General features: G+C 63.8%; 1 protein-coding gene across 3 annotated transcripts; it reads right to left on the bottom strand.

The window, feature by feature from the left end:
- Positions 1–5694: 5694 nt before the first annotated feature.
- MEF2B (myocyte enhancer factor 2B) lies at positions 5695–16179 on the bottom strand. 3 transcript variants are annotated; one of them, XM_061354959.1, is made up of 9 exons: positions 16010–16179; positions 9764–9843; positions 9369–9572; positions 9160–9288; positions 8922–9084; positions 7399–7514; positions 7095–7206; positions 6918–7011; positions 5695–6471 (listed from the first exon to the last, which is right to left on the bottom strand). In XM_061354959.1, the coding sequence occupies exons 2-9, from the start codon at positions 9815–9817 to the stop codon at positions 6165–6167; spliced, it is 1179 nt and encodes a 392-aa protein (XP_061210943.1). In that variant the 5' UTR covers positions 9818–9843; positions 16010–16179; the 3' UTR covers positions 5695–6164. The 3 variants fall into 3 exon arrangements, with proteins under 3 accessions (XP_061210943.1, XP_061209333.1, XP_061210162.1); XM_061353349.1 differs by having other exon boundaries at positions 5697–6471; positions 7369–7514; XM_061354178.1 differs by having other exon boundaries at positions 5698–6471; positions 6918–7008; positions 7369–7514.
- Between the last annotated feature and the right edge of the window lie 2181 nt (positions 16180–18360).

The following is an 18360-nucleotide window of genomic DNA, read 5'->3' as shown; positions in this document are numbered from 1 at the left end:
CAGCGCAGGGCTGGAAGGGCATGGGACGGGGTGCCCACACAACACACCGCCCGAAACAGCACCCCCAGACCCCCGGATTCCCCCCACAACCCTCCCCTAAAAACATTAGTAATAATAATAACACTACTAGCTGCACACCCCGAAACTTGGCTCCGGCAGCCCCTTACCTCGGGCACCGGGCAGGGCAGGGCAGTCGGTCCGACCGGCCCAGGGCTCTAAACCCCGGGGGTGTCTTTTGTGAGTTTGCCGGAGTTTCCCCGGGCTGTCCCCTTTTGTGTCCCATTGCCATCTAGAGGCCCCGATTAATTAATTTCACACCGGAGCTCGGGAGAAAATTTTCCCACAAAACAAGTGGCCGAGGAGATGTGAAACCCCAAAGAAAAGGAGTCAACATCAAGTTCAACAGCATGCGGGGAAAGGCCTATTTCCATCACAATCGCGGCTGAGCGGGGGCCGGGCGGGGGGCGGCGGGCGGCGGCCCCCGCGCCCCCTCCGCGCGTTCCCAGGCTCGGAACAATCGCGCTCTGTTTGCCTCGCACATGCCGGCGTTTGGGCACGGAGGCTGCCCCGGGATAACGGGAATAATGAGGGGGTGGAGGGGGGGCAAGGGGGGGAGAGAGTGATGGAGGGTTGGGAAAAGAGGGGCCGGGGGGTGGGGGGGAAGGAGAAGCGCGCACCTGGGGACCGGCCGGTACCGACCTGTTGATCCCCGGTCGGGAGCACCCCATTGGAGTTTGCGGCAAGAGACGGGATGGGCAAGAGGAACCGACGGGCTCGACGGGGTGGGGGGGGCCCCAAAGCCGGGAGGAGGCAGAGACGGACGCCAGGGTGCGTGGGGGACACCTTTCGCTAAGTTTGGTGCCCCCCTACACCCCTCTCATCCCCGTTCCCGAACCCATCCCTGGCCACGCGTTTTCCCACAGCCTCGAGGGAGCGGGGGGTGCCTGCCCCGGGGGAGCGGGGGGCCGGGGCCCGGGGTGGCCGAGGCGGTGGTGGACGTGTCCTGCAACCCAAGCAGCTCGGCTCCGCCGGGCATTGTCCCCACGGAGCCCGTGGCCATTGTTCCCTGCGCTGCGGGAGCCGGAGGGAGGGCAGCTTTCCACGCCTCGTCTTTCCCCCCCCATCTCGCCCCCCATCCCACACTCGCACCGGGCTGCCGGGACCCGCAGCCCCTAATCCGGGAAGGATGGAGGCGGGGTGTGCATGTGTGTGTGTGTGTAAAAAGCGCACACACCTCCCCAAAATAACATACCGGGGGGAGGCGCGGGGTCCCCCCTCGCAGACTTCTTCCAAGTTGGGAGAAGCAGGAGGGGAAGCGCGGCTGCTGCCGGTGCCCGCACAGCCCTGCCCCTCCTGCGGGCAGCACCGGCAGCCGCCTGCTGCTGCTCGCTCCTGCCCGCTCGTCCCCGCTGCCCCGGCCCGGGGAGTTCAATGCGGGGCAGGGGAAGGGAAAACCAGCGACAAAAAGGGGGGGGGGGGATATTATTTACCTCCCTCCGCACATCTGCATCCATTAATGACTTAGCGACAGCGGGAGCCACCGGGACACCGGCAGCCTCCGGGGCGGGGGCTGGGGGAACGCGGCACCGGCAGCGGGCAGGACGCGGAGCCCGGGGACATCCAGGCGATGCGGAGCGCGGCCGAGCCGGGCTGCGGCGCCCGGAGAGGACTGCCAGGGCTGGGGGAAGCGGAGCCCCCCGCGATCACGTTGCCTTTACGTGGGGTTAAACAGATAACGTCTGCACGGGGCTTGAACGCCGGGAGCCCCCCGACCGGGCCCGGGCAGCCTCGACCCGAGACCGCCGAGCATGGATGGTGGAGGGGGAAAGGCGGATTCCGCCCAAACATCCATTTTGTCCCTTTTGGCAATGGAGATGGGAGAGAGGAGGGGAAATGCGATGTGGGTTTTTTTTTTTCTTGGGATTTTTTTTCCCCTTTGCTTTCTCCATATTTTCCTACGTAAGGAATGACGTCCTCGCGTCGGGAGCAGGATAGGTTAGCCCTGCGCTGTGGGGAATGCACCGGGCTAAGGGGGGGGGGGGGGGGGGGCGGGGGCGGATCTGGCAGCAGAACCTAAAAATAACGGGGATTTTATTATATAAAAAGGAATATAATATACATTATAATAATACTAATCCCGGTGACCCGGCGGATGCGGCCCTGCACGGACAGCGGGAAGCAGGGCCGGATCCGGACCCCACCCGGGGGGCCGTCAGGGCTCGGGGTACCCCAAGGGGTTTGAGGGGGAAGCGGGACTAGACCCGGAGCCAAGGGGAAGGGGTTGAGGGGGGTCCTCTTGCCTTTCTCCCCCCCGGGTCTGGGGCAGAGGCGGCGGCAGGCGGTCACCCGCTCCGCGGCCGGTGTGGGATTAGTCCGTGGAAATTAAGCACAAATCGGTTAATTTTAAAGTGTAACACAAAATCCCACATTCCCCCTCCTCGGGCGTTTACACCGCCAAGGTCCGAAGTGGCCGGGAACGGAGCCCCCGTCACCCTCCTTCCTCCGCTACAACGACATTTTCGAGCGCGTTAAAATTCGCTGGCTGCAAAAGCGGCTTCGAGCGGGGTTTGCGCCCCAAATCCGGCCCGGGGGGGGGAGACGGGGACCCTCGCAGACACCGATCCGCAGAACGGGGCCGGGAACGAGCCTGTGCCCGGTACCACCCCGGTACCCCCCCGCTCCCCCCGCCCTGCCTGCCCCGGTATGGGCCGCCCCCGGCCCGGCGCTGCCGGGGAGGCCGCCGGCTCCGTGCTCTGCCGTAACGAGCTCCGCTTATGCATTTCCCCGTCAACGAATATTCCTCCCGGCGGGGCAGGGACGAGCCGGGACGCTCTGTCTCGGCCGCCCATCGCCCGTCCCGTCCAACCGGGGCTTCACGGTGGCCCGGCCGGTCCCTGCCGAGCCCGGGTGCAGCAGGAGGCCGGGCCTGCACTTTGGACACCCCAAATCCTGCTGCCGAGCCCGCGGCCGGGGCCTCCCCAAGTAAAAGGCCCTGGGGTGCAAGTCGGCTCCTTCAGACCCCCGGTATCGGCAAGGTCGGTCCTTCTCCCTCGACGGTGGGAGTTTGGGGATGGGGGGAGGTATTTTGGTTCCCTGATGCCGTTTTGATCAAAAATTCATTAAGAGGCGATCGGCGCAGCTCTATGAATATTTCAGGGCTTTTGCAAAACAACAAAGTGGGTGTTTGGGGGAGGATGCACCGGGAGGCGCAGCCCCTGTGCCCGGCTCGGCCCCGCTTTGCTGCGGCTGGGAGGCGAGGAGGACTCGGGGACCCCCGTCCCCTCGGGGCCGGGACCGTGCTCGCTCGTCCCCAGGCCGGGGCTCGCTCTCGCCCCATTACAAGGTGTGAAACGGCTCCGGGTACCCCGGGAGCGGAGACCGACCCCCGGCGGGAGCTCCCAGCCCCGGGGCCACCGCCACAGCCCGAAGCCACCTCAGCCTTGGCCACCTTCCTGGGGCTGCTTCGTGGGGCTCCGAGGGGACGAACCCACCCCAGCTCCCGCAGCCCGGGACAGGCCCGGGGCCGCCTGGAGGGGGACAGCAGGGGGACCCCATCACCACCCGAGATGTCCCCTCGGTAGCACCAGGGACCATCAGCTCCAACCCTCCCTGGCTGCTGATAATAGGGCGCTGCTCCCCCACGGCCCTGGGGAGGGGACGGTGCCCCCAGACCAAACCATCCGACTGCTCCCCAGCAATGGAGCACCCTGACTGCAAGGTTCACAGCCCCCAGACCGCGGTGCAGAGCCCCCGACAGCACAGACACCGGGAGAGGTACCAGCACCGACCAGCAGACAAAGCCCCACCGGCTCTGCAGCCCCGAGAGCTGCAGCCCAGCACCCTCCCGGAGCAGCACAGTTCCCCGCCATGCTAGGCCTGCAGGTAACTGGGCTTTACTGGGCAGCCCCAGCCAGCTGGGAAGGGGGCACTGTGACACAGAGGTGGGGAGATGGCCTGGACCCCTCCACCTTGGATCAGGACCCCGTAGATGGGTGGGCAACAGAGAGAACACTCTCTCTTCCCAGTGTCACCCCGAGCACTGTCCCCACCCCACAACAAAGCTGGGTGCCAGCTGTGGGTGCAGTGCAATGGGGCACCCCACCTCTGCTGCGCTGGGGGGGATGCTCCGCAGGTAGACAGGGGATGAGGCAGGGAGCAAAGGGACCTCCCTGCAAGAGCAAAGCAGAGAGGGGGGCACTGCGGGGCACCCCCCACCCGGTTGAGGACCTGTCACAATGGGGTGCTACTGGACCTGCAGGCAGCTGGGGGGGGTGAATGTCTCCTGTCGGCTTCCGCGTCTCCCGCCGGCGCCCTCCGGGTCCCTCTGGCCATCCCCTTGTCCCTGCGGTGGGATGCGGTGAATGTCCCCGGCAGCCCCAATCCCTGTCCGGGGCTCACCTCGCCCTGACATTTCCTGGCGCTCCTTCCATGCCAGCGGGTTGCCATAGCAAATCTAAATCTTACAAACAAAACGAGGAGAAAAGCCTTATTAGCATATATTCAAATGAGCCGTGCAATAATGCAAACCATAAATCATGCAGTCATTGCTATTCAATCAGTGTCTCTTACCCCAGCCCCCACACTTTCACCGGGTGGCTCACCTCCTCTTCCCATGCAGAAGCCACTTCCCAGCCCCAAGGGTGGCCCAGGAGGGGACCCGCCAGTGGGGGGGGATCTGAGCTGAGGCTGGATCCAGCCCTGGGCTGCCGGGGCTCCGCACAGCCCCTAATCCTGCCTGGTATTTATGTCGCTCTATTAAACGGGGCAAACTCTTCCCAGGATTAATCTCCCTCCCGTGTTTTAATCTCAGGGCTTGGCCACCAGTAATCCCCCTGCAGGAAGGGGCCCAGTTCAGAGCTGGCGAGCGGCCGGTGCAGAGGGACCCCCGCATCCCCACTCAATCCCAGCCTGTGGGTGCCCACACGGCACTAGGGTGGACCCACATCCCCCCAAAACCAGGGGACGATGGGCATTGCCAAACCCTGCCTCCCTCCTCCTCATCCTCTCAGCAGTGTGGCCGTGGCCATGACCATGGCCAGGGCACCTCAGGCCCAAGGGGGTGCTCCCCACACACAGAGAGCCCCAAAACCCGGCCCCAGCCCAGCCCTGAGCTATAAGAGACACAGCTCAGGGGGGCAGGTCCCGCCTCCCCACATAACCCCTCACTGATGTCCACCTTAAGGTCCCATAAGGGGTTTTCCTCCTCCTCACACCCGCTCCCAGCACTGAGACCCTAAGAGCAGCTTTTTGGGGTGTCCCAGGGAGCTGAGGGATGGGAGCAGCATGGCTGGGCCAGAGGGACCTGGTCAGAGCTGGGGTGACCTGGCTGTAAACTGCCTTGTTAGTTGGTGCCCCTAGAGGTGGTGGTGGGACACAGGAGACAGCGCTGCTCGGCTGAAGTGGGTCAGAGCATGGGGCACTTCTTGCCCTGGGGACGTTAGTGACCTGACGCCTCATTAGCCTGCTGCCTGGCCCCAAGGAGCTCACACCGGACACCCCGACACCCCCAGTTCTTTATTGGTGAGAAGATAATAAATAGAAAAGAGCCCCTGGGCTGGGGTTCGGCGACCACCACCCCTGCTGCCTCCATCCCTCCATCCCTCCATCCTTCATCCCTCCATCCCTCCATCCCGGCTGCCTCCATCCCTCCATCCCTCCATCCCTCCATCCCTCCATCCCTCCATCCCGCCTCACTGCGGGACCCCGCAGCCCCCATCAGCCGGTGCAGGACTGGGCCTGGCGGGTGCAGGGCTGGACCCGCTGCCGGTGCTCTCAGTCCTGCTGCCACCCCGTGGCACTTCTCCGCCATTCCCACCCGCTGGCGCAGGCACAGGCGGACAGACAGGGATGCACCGCGGCCAGCACCGGACAGGGGATGGGGGCAGCGCTCCTCACCCCTGGAGTCCCGGCCTCTCAGGGGGCTGCGGGGGGTCAGAGCTGCAGGAAGGGGGGGCTCAGCGGCATGTGGGGGGCAGCGGGGTGGGGAAGGGATTTGCTGGGAGCTGCAGCCCCAAGGAGATAGATGAAACCCCAAGGGAAGCCCTGGGGCACCGGTGACCCCCCGGCAGCGCTGCAAAGGGCTTCCTGGGGGTCTGAGGATGGGGATGAAGTGCGGGGCTCCCCCCCCCAGGCTCAGCCCACCCCCCTGCACCCCGTCGGCCTCGCTATCTCTGCCAAGTGTCCATGGCCTGCGCTCGTCGCATGGGGACGGGGACCCTCTGCTCCTCGGGCAGCGGCCGCGGCGGGGCCAGGGGGTACGGGTACCCCTTGGCGTAGTCGTCCCGTGGCTGGTGGTCTCCGGGGCCTCGGGAGGCTTCGCTCAGGGAGGCCAGGCTGGCGGCGGGCGGCTGCGTGGTGCCCGAGGGGCAGCCCAGCCCCGGGGAGACCCGCTCCGACTTGATGCTGATGGCTTGGTGCTGCGGGGAGGCGCCGGGGGGCGGCTCTTCAGCAGGGGCAATCCGGCTGCTGACCCTGGGGAAGGGGAGCAGGAGTGAGGCCGGGCCCCCCTGCAGCCCCTGCCGAGGTGTGCGGGGTGGGGAGAGGCCGAGCTGCCCCCCCCTGTTATCCCTTGAGGGGCTGAGCACCCCTAAAGTCACCTCACCTGGCTCTGCCCAGCCAGGCGCTGCTGGGAGCCCAGTGTGTGACTGGGAGGGACATGGGAACCCCACCCCCTGGGAAAATCCACTTGGAAATAGGCTCTGCCGGCAGCGGCGGGTGGGGGGGTTCCGGGGGTGACCCCGTTTGCCCCAGTTTGGAGGTGAAGCCGAACAGACCCCAGCATGGTGGGAGAAGGGGCTGTGCCTTGGGTGCTGGCATCACCCATGGCTGGGAGGTAGCACCCATGGGTGCAGCAGCTCCCCATGACCACATTCATCCCCAGCCCGTGTCTCCCACCCTGTGGCTGTCCCCATCCTTACCCCAGTGCTGTCATGTCCCGTGGCTGCTGCCATGCTGTGGGGCCGGGCTGCAGGAAGCCGGGGGGTGGTGGGGCCTCACCAGCCCCAAACTCTGCTGAGCAGGAGGCCAAGAATGAGCAGGGGGGGGTTCTACTGGGGGGCCCCGCGCTGGCCTGGGGCTGAGGGGCCAGGACTTACCTGCTTGGGCTGGGGTGAGGAAGGGGAAACTGGTGAGGCCGTGGCTTGGGATGCTGGAGCTGCCCGGGGTGAGCACAGGGCTCAGGGTCTGCAGAGCAGGGTACAATGGTCGCTGTGGGAAAGCGGGTGCCTGCCATCAGGCTTCGTGCTGCCAACCCCTTGGGGAACCTATAATGCAGCATCCCCCCCCCCCAACCTCCTTCCTAGTGATGGGGCCACGCTGCGCCCATGCAGCAGCAGGTACCACAGTGCTGATGTCCCCCCCAGCACTCACTGTGGTGGTGCCACCGCTCCGGCTGCTCACCAAGCTCCCGTGGGCTTCCCCACACCGGCCCTCGGCCCCCAGGTACAGCGGGGGGGGCGTCCTGGTGGCCAGGGCCCGGTTCAGGCTGCCAGCAGGGAAGAGGGGGTAGCCGATACCTGGATGGAGAGAGGGACAGGAGGATGCAGGGGGTGACCCTGAGGGATGAGGGGTGCCAGGGGGATAACCCATGGCTTTGGCCCTGGTGCCCTCAGTGCCTTGGGTGCCTGCTCGGTGCTGCGCTCCAGTAAATCCACTTCCTGAGCAGCAGCACCACAGGGGCCACACACAGGGAGTGAAAGTGATGGCTGGGTCCAGACATCCCCCACTGGACCCTGCTGCAGGGAGCACCCAGCTCCCCACCGAGCAGCCTCCACAATGGGTACCTCCAGCATGGGGATGGCATAGGGCCACCACACTGCCCCCATGGAGATGGGGATGCTTCATGATGAGAATATCACCCAGATGCCCTCCCACCACCTCCATCCCCCAGGGGTTCTGCTGGTCAAGCTCCAGCATCTTTTTCTGGCTGCTTTTCTGCTGCATGGCCCTGGAGACACCCATGTCCCTGTCACCACCTGGTCCACTGCTATCCCCTGGGCAGGATGAGCCCCTCGTGCTGAATCTGAGCTCTACCACATGGGAGGGTGCTGGGTGCCAGCAGGGCACAGGAAGCATCTGGAGGGAGGCAGGGGCTGGTGTTTCCACAGCTCCCTGCCCACACACCCACCGCAGCCCCGCTCCTGGTAAGTCCCCGGGAGATGCTGTAAGAGGAGCTTTGCATGCGGTGCCTGGATGGGAAAATCCCTGTGGGGCTGGCAATGACAGAGTGCCCATGGTGGGGATGTGGTGCCCATGGTGGGGATGTGGTGCCCATGGTGGGGATGTGGTGACCATGGTGGGGACAGGGTGCCCATGCTGGGGATGTGGTGCCCATGGTGGGGATGTGGTGACCATGGTGGGGATGTGGTGCCCATGGTGGGGATGTGGTGCTCATGGTGGGGATGTGGTGACCATGGTGGGGACAGGGTGCCCATGCTGGGGATGTGGTGCCCATGGTGGGGACAGGGTGCCCATGCTGGGGATGTGGTGCCCATGGTGGGGATGTGGTGCCCATGGTGGGGACAGGGTGCCCATGGTGGGGATGTGGTGCCCATGGTGGGGATGTGGTGCCCATGGTGGGGATGTGGTGCCCATGGTGGGGATGTGGTGCCCATGGTGGGGACAGGGTGCCCATGCTGGGGATGTGGTGCCCATGGTGGGGATGTGGTGCCCATGGTGGGGACAGGGTGCCCATGGTGGGGATGTGATGCCCATGGTGGGGATGTGGTGCCCATGGTGGGGATGTGGTGTCCATGGTGGGGATGTGGTGCCCATGGTGGGGACAGGGTGCCCATGCTGGGGATGTGGTGCCCATGGTGGGGATGTGGTGCCCATGGTGGGGACAGGGTGCTCATGGTGGGGGTGTGGTGCCCATGGTAACGTCTTTCTCCCTGCAGCATCCCTGGTGATGGATCTGAGCCTACCTGGGGCCAACGGCCCTGGGGAGCGCCCTGGTGGCTTCGGCGGTGCTGGTTTGAAGGCGGGCGGGCGGCCCTGGCCCTGCGGGGACGCGCTGGTGCTGCTCAGGGCCGTGCTGGTGGCCGGTGGGGAGCTGCCATAGGCTGCCTCAGGCAGCGGTGCTGGGCTCTGCAGGGCGAAGCAGAGCTCAGGGGCAGGGAGGGGACCGGGACCTCGGGGACCCTGGGGACAGCAGCGACTCACATAAAACCTGGCCCGTGGCACCGACAGGTCCATGCCCTCGCTCAGCCTTCGCGCCTTCTCCTCGGGGTCCGGCCCCTCGTCCACCTCCAGCTCGTGGCTCTCCAGCCCCAGCCCTTTGCGCTTCAGGGTCTGCGGGGAGCGGGGCTTTGAGCAGGGCCCTGTGCCCCCCCCCAACCCCTCCGGCCCTCCCGGCTGCCCCCTGCTGCTACCTCGAGGATGTCGCTGTTGGTGCGGCTCTCATGGGGCTCGCTGTACTCCGTGTACTTGAGCAGCACCTTGTCCATGTCGGTGCTGGCGTACTGGAAGAGGCGGTTGGTGCTGTTGAAGATGATGAGGGCGATCTCGCAGTCGCACAGGACGCTCAGCTCGTACGCCTTCTTCATCAGCCCAAACTTCCGCTTGGTGAAGGTCACCTGCGGAGCAGGGAAGGGGATGGGATGCTGCCCTCAGCACCGCTGGATGCAGCCCCAAACCCTCCCCTTGGCTCCTCAAATCCCACCTCTGCAGGACCCATCACTGATGGGAGCAGAGCGGCGTTGCCCCCTTCCATGGCCTCGTGGCTCCCTGTCCCCCTCATCCCCACTCGTCCCCATGCAGCTCCTACCTGCCGGTTCCGCTGATCCAGTATCCGACTGATCTGGATCTTTTTCCGGCCCATTTTCACCTCCTACCCGCCAGGGAGGGCTGGAAAAGAGCAAGAAGCCCCTTGAGCCTGAGCAGCCGGGGGCAGCCGCTCCTGTGTCCTCACCCCTCCAGCCACCGAAAGCGAGTTTGGTTGGAAAAAAGAGGCATTTTCAGAGGAAATTTTGGCTTTTTTCTTGTCCAGCAACAACTGAAAATGTTAAAAAAATAGGAAAAAAACTGGGAAATTCAGCGAGGAAAAAGGAAGAAAAGCCCCATGGCTCTGCCCCTGCCCCATCTCCCCACACACCAGCCCCAGGGACCTGCCCGTGCCAGCCGGAATGCTGCGGTGCTGCGATGCCAAGTCCCTTGCTGGGAGCATGGGATCAGCCTTTGCATCCCCAGTACCCCATCTGAAGCCGTGGGGGCTGCTCTGCGCTCACCCCATGCACTGGTGCTGCTCACAGCGGGGCCGTGGGATGGGGAGGGCGGTTATAAGGGAGGCCGGGCTGGCTGTGGGGAGGGTCTATAACACAAAGGGGCTGTTTTTAGGCTCAAATTTGGGGTTTTCAGACTAAATTTGACCTCCGCCATTCGCAGGTCAGGAAGTGGCTGTATGAGGAGACAGCAAAGCGAAACCACCCACCTCTGCAGGCCACGTGAGCCAGCAGTGGGAAGGATGAGGGGTTGGGGGACCGTGCATCCCACTCTGGATGCAGGGTGCCAGCACCTATTGCAGCCCAGCACTGTGCTGGGACCCCCACACCCCGATATCTCCCTTGCTGCTGCAGCGCCCCAATTCTTGCTCCTTTTGCTGTCCCCCAGCATCACTCACCCCAAACCCCCTCAGGGATGCCCTGGTGCCACCGCAGCCTCCGGTACAGAGCTATGGGTGGTACCAAGATGCTCCCAATGGGACCCACCCAATTAGGGTGCAGACCTGGCCCAGCTTGGTCCCCACCATCCCCAAGCCATGCCCATGGAGCAAGAGTCAAGCTGGAAGCCGGTGGGGCTGGGAGCTCTGTGCTGTGGCTCCCTGGGGACCTCAGGCACCTCTAGAGCCCCCCAGGCTTGTCCAGCAGCTCCCCCATCAGCGGGATGCACCCGGGGGATGCAGGTTGGGGACCAGCCAGCCCTTTTGTCCCGCTTCCCCTCGCTGCCATTTACCATCTCGCTCAGCCTCTATATTTAGCTGATCACAACTAATTTTAATTTATGGAAGGAAATTGTGCTGCCGTTCCCACGGCCCCGCTGCCACCCTGTGTCCCGGGGCCCACGCACGGCACCAAGGTACAGGGGGTGCCGGGAGCACCCCGCTCCCGCCGGAAAGAGCCAACGATTCCCTAGTGGAAAGGCAGAGGTTTTCCCAACGATTGCTGCTGGGACAGGGCCAGGGCTGCTCCCAGCATCCCAGGACCGGCACCTGCAGCAGGTATATGGCTGGGGAGGCCCTAAGGGGTCAGCTCTCGTCTGCCAACCCCCATGGCATGATCTGGAATATGGGGTGCAGGGAGAGGAGCTGTTCCCTGGGGGGCACCAGCTTGCAGCTGAGCTTGGCCTGTGACGGGTTAGGGGATGCTCGCCTGCATCCCTGCACAGCCTCTTGCAGCTGAGTTTGGCCTGTGACAGGTCAGGGGATGCTCACCTCTATCCCTGCACAGCCTCTTGCAGCTGAGTTTGGCCTGTGACAGGTCAGGGGATGCTCGCCTCCATCCCTGCACAGCCTCTTGCAGCTGAGTTTGGCCTGTGACAGGTCAGGGGATGCTCGCCTCCATCCCTGCACAGGCTCTTGCAGCTGAGTTTGGCCTGTGACAGGTCAGGGGATGCTCGCCTCCATCCCCGCACAGCCTCACACAGGGAACATCTTTAAAGTCTCCATTAGAAAGAAGGATGAGTCCTCCAGCTGCAGTGGAGCCATGAAACACCCCCTCTTTGGACAGACCCAGCACCCCCAGCTCTTTGGATGCTGTAGCACCCCAATGCCCTGCTCCAGAATCCTGGTTTCTCGCTGTATGTGGAGTGCAGAGGTCGATGGTCCCTGCAGCGGGGCAGATCTTGCAGGTCCCTCCATGGCCCCAGCCTGGCCATGCCCACCCATCTGAGCTGCTTCAGAGCAGGGGACAGTGGACAGCAGCCACCCCCGGTACCAGCATGGCTCAGAGCCCTGGAGATGCCACATCTGCCCAGGCAGGGTTTTTGGGGCAGGGACCGTTGGGGTGACACTGTGAGGGTTCTGGGTGGGTACCAGCACCCACGGGGCGATGCTGCAGGTGCCCCAGCCCAGAGCAGCCAGCAGGGGTTCGAGGCAGGAGGAAGCAGCAGCACGTTCACAGCAGGGAAATGGTCTGAGGCCCGTGCAACACGTGGGGTGGTTTCATCAGCCGCTTCCCGCACAGCTCCTTAGGGCACTGCTGCTGCTGGGACCCATGGGGACACGCGTGGCCAGGCCACTGTTGCCACGGCCACCGGTGCCATGTGCCGGGGTCCTGCCAGGCAGGAGTGGATGCAGGCAGGGTTGGGATGCTCTAAGGGTTACTACGGTCCTGTCGGTTGTGGTGCTTTGGCCACTGCAGTGGGGCAGGGCACCAGCGCTCGGCTCCCCATGGATGGGTATTAAGGGCTGGGAGGGGAGGGGGGAATTTCACTCTGGATTTTAATTGCTGTGCCAGGAGATAAGGCCATCGGCAGCGTTACGGCTGCAGGCGATTATCACACATGCAACCTCTATCCTGTGGTCCAGCACAGTGGCATCCTTCAGCCTTGTTGTCCTCGTGGAGCAGCCTGGCTCCCATAAGGAGCTGGCATCCAGGGAGGGCTCATGGCTGTCCCCCTGAGTGGGAGGGAGCAGGGTTGGGGTGCTCTCACTGGAGAAACCCCCCAGCCTCTCATTGCATCCCTCTCCAGTAGGTCCCACCTCACACAAGCAGCTCCTTGCAGTGATGGGGACCCACAGCGTGGCCTGGCTGCAGGGATGAAGGAGCCTTCAGCATCACCATTCCAAGCGATGCAACCAAACCCCAGCACCAGCAAAGCTCCCGAGCCCTCAAAGCCTTTCAGAGAGGAGCCGCGTTCCCTTGCCTGGGCAGAGGCTCCGGTGCTGCCTGGCTTCCCGCTGGCCTCCTCTTCCTCCCACGTGTGCTTATCTTTAGCCTGGGCCCTGCTCGCTCGCACGCACCGGGCTCACTTCCACACCCAGCACTGCCCCTCGTCCCCACCGTCCCTTTGCCAGCACCCACAGCGCGGTGCCCCCCGTTTATAATGAACCCCCCCGGATGCTGCACCTCTTTAGGGGTCATTTGCATCCCGCTGGAGTGGGGGAACCCCCAATCCCAGCTCCTCATTAATGAGCTGAGACGAAGCGAACCCCTTGAGAGCGATGTGTTTTTCCGTATGCTGCAGCTCCAGCACGGTGCAGGATGCTCAGAGCGGTACTGGGGGGTCCTGGTGCTGCCTCTAACACCTTTCCATCCCTTTCCATCCCCTGCATGATCCCAGGAGTGTTAATTTCACCAGGTCTATCCTGAAGTCAAAGTGGGTGGGTTATTAGTGGACTGTTTCTGCTGCTCCACGGTCCGAGTGCTCCCCTAATAACCATCAGGCCAGGGGCTCTGGGCTTCCCAGAGTTTCATAGTCCCATCTCTCCCATCTCCATGGGACAAAGTGCCCAAACTGGGGAAAAAAGGGGCCGTTTTCACCAAATTAAGGGGATTTTTGTTGCAAACCTGAAAGCTGGAAGTGGCTGGTGGAGGGGATGGGAAAGAGCGGCCAGCAAGTACTTGCTGTTGGCATTTGGCAGCTTCCATAAAGTGTTCTTTTGGAGAAAAGCAATGATTAAAGTGGGAGAAAGAGTTTCCATCCCATCTTTTACAGGGAGAAGGAGTGAGCTTGGCTGGGAGGGGAAAATCTGAGCCAGGAGCAGTGAAATCCCAGGGGAGGACAGCCCAGATGCTGCATCGCTGGGACCAGGAGGACAACAGGCTTGAAACAGGGCTTTAAGGACCATCCGTTGTGGATGGACACATGGTGCTGGCTCCACCGTGAGCCGCATCCATCCTGCCTGGTGCTGTCACTGTGGACATGGCTCCGGCTCCCACCGGTCCCCAGGGACCGGCAGAGCTGGGGCCTCGTGGTGCGAGCAGCATCCCGAGCCCGGCGCAGGGAAAAGTCAAAGTTGAGCAGGGTTTCTGCCGGGGCAGACAGGCCCTCCTGCTTTTTATAGGCTGTTTAAACAGCAAACCAGTACAAACCAGAGCCGGGAGCGGGCGAGGCGGGAGGAGCCTGCTGGGAAGCAGGGGAAAGGAGAGCTCCGTGGGGATGGGGTGCTGCAGGGGTGGGGACAAGGGCACCGCAGGGTGCTGAGGACAAGGGTAACCACCTTCCCCCATCTCACAAGCATCACCCCCCGCTATAACTCACTCATCTCCCCCCATCGCAGCACATGGCCTGGCCATGGAAGTGCCCTGAGCTCTTCCAGAGCCAAATCCAGGCTTCAGTTGGGTTTGCAGGGACCTGGCCCCCTCCAGCCCTGGGTCCATCCCACTCAGGGTGACACAGAGCGAAAGTGCCCCCAGCGCCCGGCGCAGCCATAGGCCACTGCCTTTGGGTGAAGCACGGTGATGGGCGGAAGCTTTTCGGTTCCAAAATGACTGTGTGGAAGGAGGGAGGAGAGAAATGACCCCGAAACCCAAGGCAGCTCTTGCCCTTGGGAAGAGGGATGGACACACAGTCCCTGTCCGAGGCTCAGACCACCTTTGTGCCCAGTGCTGGGAATGCTGCTCGCAGCAGCCAAGGGAAGGAACTCACTGTTCCCACAGGGCTGGGCTGCCCCATGCTGCAGCTGGGCAGTGATATGGGAAATGATGCCTGTTTGCTGCTGGAGGGTTTGATGGGGGCAGCCAGAGGTTGCTCATGGCTGGTGTTAGGGCTGTGTGGTTTAAAGGCCTGGTTTGGTCCTTGCAATCCTGCTGTGGTTCTTGTAAAGAGAAGGGAAATCCAAGGACCTTAAATATAGTAATTCCCCCCTCTATCCTTCTGGGCATCCCCATGGCAGCATGGCACAGCAGACTCTGGCCTCCTCGCTGCTAGGATGCTCCTCCCTTGTGTCAGAACCCAGATATCAGTGACCCGTGCTCAGGTGTTTGACATCCTAAGCCAAACCTGAGGCCTGCATCTGCATCCCAGATCCTGCTCCCCAACACATCACCTATGTGTGATGTGCTCAGCTGGCAGCCAGGCATGGAAAAGGGCCAGGATCCCACTCCCTGATTGAGTCACTGACACTCCCTTCCCAACTGGTGCCCATTGTCCGAAGGGATGTGTGTGGACGGAGGGAGCAAGCATCTGGAATAGGTCCCTGCCTTCCCACTCATCCACCAGGTAATTCATTACCTGTGAACCCACCTCCAGAGCCAGCAGCTCTTGGAAACTTTCTCTCATTAGGAGAGTAAATCCCTAGGGATGGGGACTTGGCTGCAGCACACAGGAGGATCTGGCAGAGCATCCACGTTGCTCTCCCCATGGGGATGGCTGAGCTGGGACATGATGGATGTGCCACGTGTTGGCGAGAGCCGTGGACAGGTCACATTCCCACTGGGAGCAGGAAGGAGCCGGGATGCAGCTCAACATGTGCCGGACCAGTGTGACACCCCAGCGAAGCCACGGTGGCACCAGGCCCTGGCCCTGCAGCGTTACAACTTCCTCCACGTCGAGCCACCAGCCTGCAGTGCCGTGCCTCAGTTCCCCCTCACGCAGTGGGCTCAGCCCCAGCGCCCCAAAGCCTCGACGGGCCCGGGGGTGGCAGGGAGGCGGCTGCGGGGCTGGGGCCTGGCGGCTGCCGTCCAGGCTGCACTTTTGGGTTAAACCCGGGCGTTCCTCCCTGCACAGACACGAGTAAAAATAACCCCGAGCGCGGCGCAAACCACAGCTTTTTATAGCCCTCCATCCCTAGACGGCGGGGCGGGGGACGGGGCTCCGCCGTGCTCAGACCAGCCCGCGGGGCGCCGGCCCGGCCGCACCGGCACCTCCTCGGGCCGGCACCGCTCCCCCTGCCCCTGCGCCCCGACGGGGCTGCCGGCGGGATGCGTGCGGCCGCCTGCAGCGGAGGGGAGCCTGGTCAGGGCAGAAGGACGCTGCTGGGGGAAGTCGGTGGCTGCTGCCCCCTCCCCTCTCCCCGGTACCGGTAGCACCCCCGTACAGTAGCGCTCCCCGCTCCCCACCCCGGGACACGCACCTGGACCCCGGCTCTTCCTCCTCGGGAACTCCCCGCCGGCGCTGCCGCGGAGCCGGCCCGGCCCCGGTGCGGCCCCAGAGCCGTCGGGTCCCGGTCCCGGTGCCGGTCCCGGTCCGATGCCTGAGCGTGTCCCCGGAGCCGCGCGCTGCCCGCCCGAGCCGCGCCGGACACATTTGCATATCCCCGCCCGTCCCGCCGAAAGATTTGCATACCGCAGCCGGGCTCACTCCCCATTGGCGGCCGCCGCAGGAGTGATTTGCATAACACCGCCTCTGCCGGGAATCGGGGCGGAGGGGAAGGCTGGGGAGAAGCTGGGGGATTAAGGGGTCTTTGAGGGGCTGGAATGGGGTGAGGTGGTGGGAACCGGGTACTGGGATGGGGATTTGGCAGGGGGAGGATTGGATGAATCTGTGGGAATCTGGGGCCTGGGATGAGGGTGAAGTTTGGGAGGTCCTGGGGGTGCTGTGCCCTCGCGGGGGGGTTCAGACTCAGGCTGAAGTGGGGGCTCCTGGGCGGAGGTTCAGAGCCAGGCTCTGGGTTTGTCCCATGCCAGCTCCCCCTACCTTGGTTTCGGGTGACCCCCTCACCCCTTTGGTAACAGGGTTGGGGGTCCCGGTCCCCAGCGCCCCCCAGGGCTCAGTAAAACCACAGCCAAAGAAACCTCATCAGCTCGAACACCCCCCCCCCCACCACCACCTCCAGCCTCACAGCTCCCTCCCCCTCGGGTTTATACCTCCCTGCTCTAAAAGCAGTGACCTGCCCGGGGGGGCTGCCCCGTGCTCCTGCCCACAGCCCGTCCCCGCGCCACCAGCGAGGCCACCCTGCAGCGAGCGGCCCTGGGACGCTGCGCAGGGGCCACCGAACCACAGGGACACAACCCGAGCGCTGGGGACACGGAGCTCACGCTGCTGGGGACCGGCCCCAGCTCAGCGCCTGCAGCAGCAAACCCCAACCCTGCGGAGTCCTGGCACTGAGAGAGGGGGCACAGGCCCTGATGGCACCTGGGACAATCCAGCGCTGGGATTCCCTGGCACCATCCCCATTCCCAGCCCCGGGGGAAGGCGGCGGGGACCAGCTCTGCACTGGAGCATCTCAAGCAGGGACGAGAGGATGCAGGTGGCAGTGGATCCTGTGGCTTGAAGCCTGTGAGTATGACCTGAGGTGGATTTGCAGAGCGAAGGGAGGCAGATGCTGCTCTGTCACACAGCAACAGACCCACGGAACGGGGTTTTTCCCTGGGGAAAGCAGAACGTGAACTCAAGGGATGCTGATGTGCCCCAGCTCTGTGTCCAAACCCAAACCTGACCCCAAAATCCGCCCTGGAGAAGGCACTGCCCAATTCATACCCCTGCTCATCTCCTGTCCTTGTGTGGGTGCCTCGGTGGGTGGCTGTGCCAGGGGTCCTGCTCCCTCTGGCCATGGTCGGGAGTGAAGAGCTGTCCAGGAGCCGCTCGGTGCAGGGTTCCCATCGGGAGCACCCGTGTTTACAGCAGCGATGGGGGAACTGATGCAATTCCCAAGCTCCCATTACGTGTGCGGAGCTGCCGGGGCAGCGGGTGGGGAGGGGGTTACCAAGGGGTAACTGGAAACCAGCTCCCACACCAGTGCCATGGCAGGGAGATGTCCTTCCACCCCAGTTACACCGGGGGGGGGGGGGCAGTCCCAGCCCCTGGGGCTTGGGAAGAGGGGTTGGAAGGATGGGAACTCTCTGGACGAGTCTTTCAGTGGCGGCTGCACTGGTGGGAAGGACGCATCTTTCTCAGAGCTGCTTTTAAAGCTCACGATTTACAGAGTGCAATTAGCAGGCTGTTAATTAGCCCTGCTCCTAATCTTAATTGATCCTGAAGAGGAGGTGGGAGGGAGGGAGAGCAGAAGTGTGAGATCATCGGCGGAGTCCAACGGGGCACAACGCATCCCGATGCCCCTGGGCTGGACACACACGGGGTGGCCTTCACCTGCCTGGGTGTGGGACCACCCTGCGCTGTCCCCCCCCTTCTCCTCGGGCTGCCCAGGGGCTTGGCCTGGCTCAGAGCCGTGTCCAGCCACGGCAGTGAACCCCCCTCTTTGGGCACAAGGGCTGCCCAGACCCCTTGGGTCTGCCTGGCTGCTCCCTGCAAGCTCCAGGTCAGCGGCTTCCAAGATGCTTTGGGCTCCCTCTTGAGGCCCTTCCAGCCCTCAAATCTTGGGGTTTGGGGGAACCCGAGCTGCTCTGCACCCCAAGTGACACAGCCCATAGGACACCACTGAGCCCCATCACTCTCTTGACAAGGGAGAAGGGACAGAGACACCACCACCGGGAGCTGGTTTGGGGATTTTGGGCCAAGCGCCAGTGAAACGGGTCTGGGGACCAA

Source organism: Neopsephotus bourkii, unplaced genomic scaffold (genome assembly GCF_033783945.1).
Source record: "Neopsephotus bourkii isolate Nb327-2 ecotype Australia unplaced genomic scaffold, CSIRO-AGI_Nbou_v1 NB_2, whole genome shotgun sequence".
Classification (NCBI taxonomy): domain Eukaryota; kingdom Metazoa; phylum Chordata; class Aves; order Psittaciformes; family Psittacidae; genus Neopsephotus; species Neopsephotus bourkii.
The sequence above is the reverse complement of the archived record's forward strand: the minus strand, read 5'-3'. Positions and strand labels throughout refer to the sequence as shown.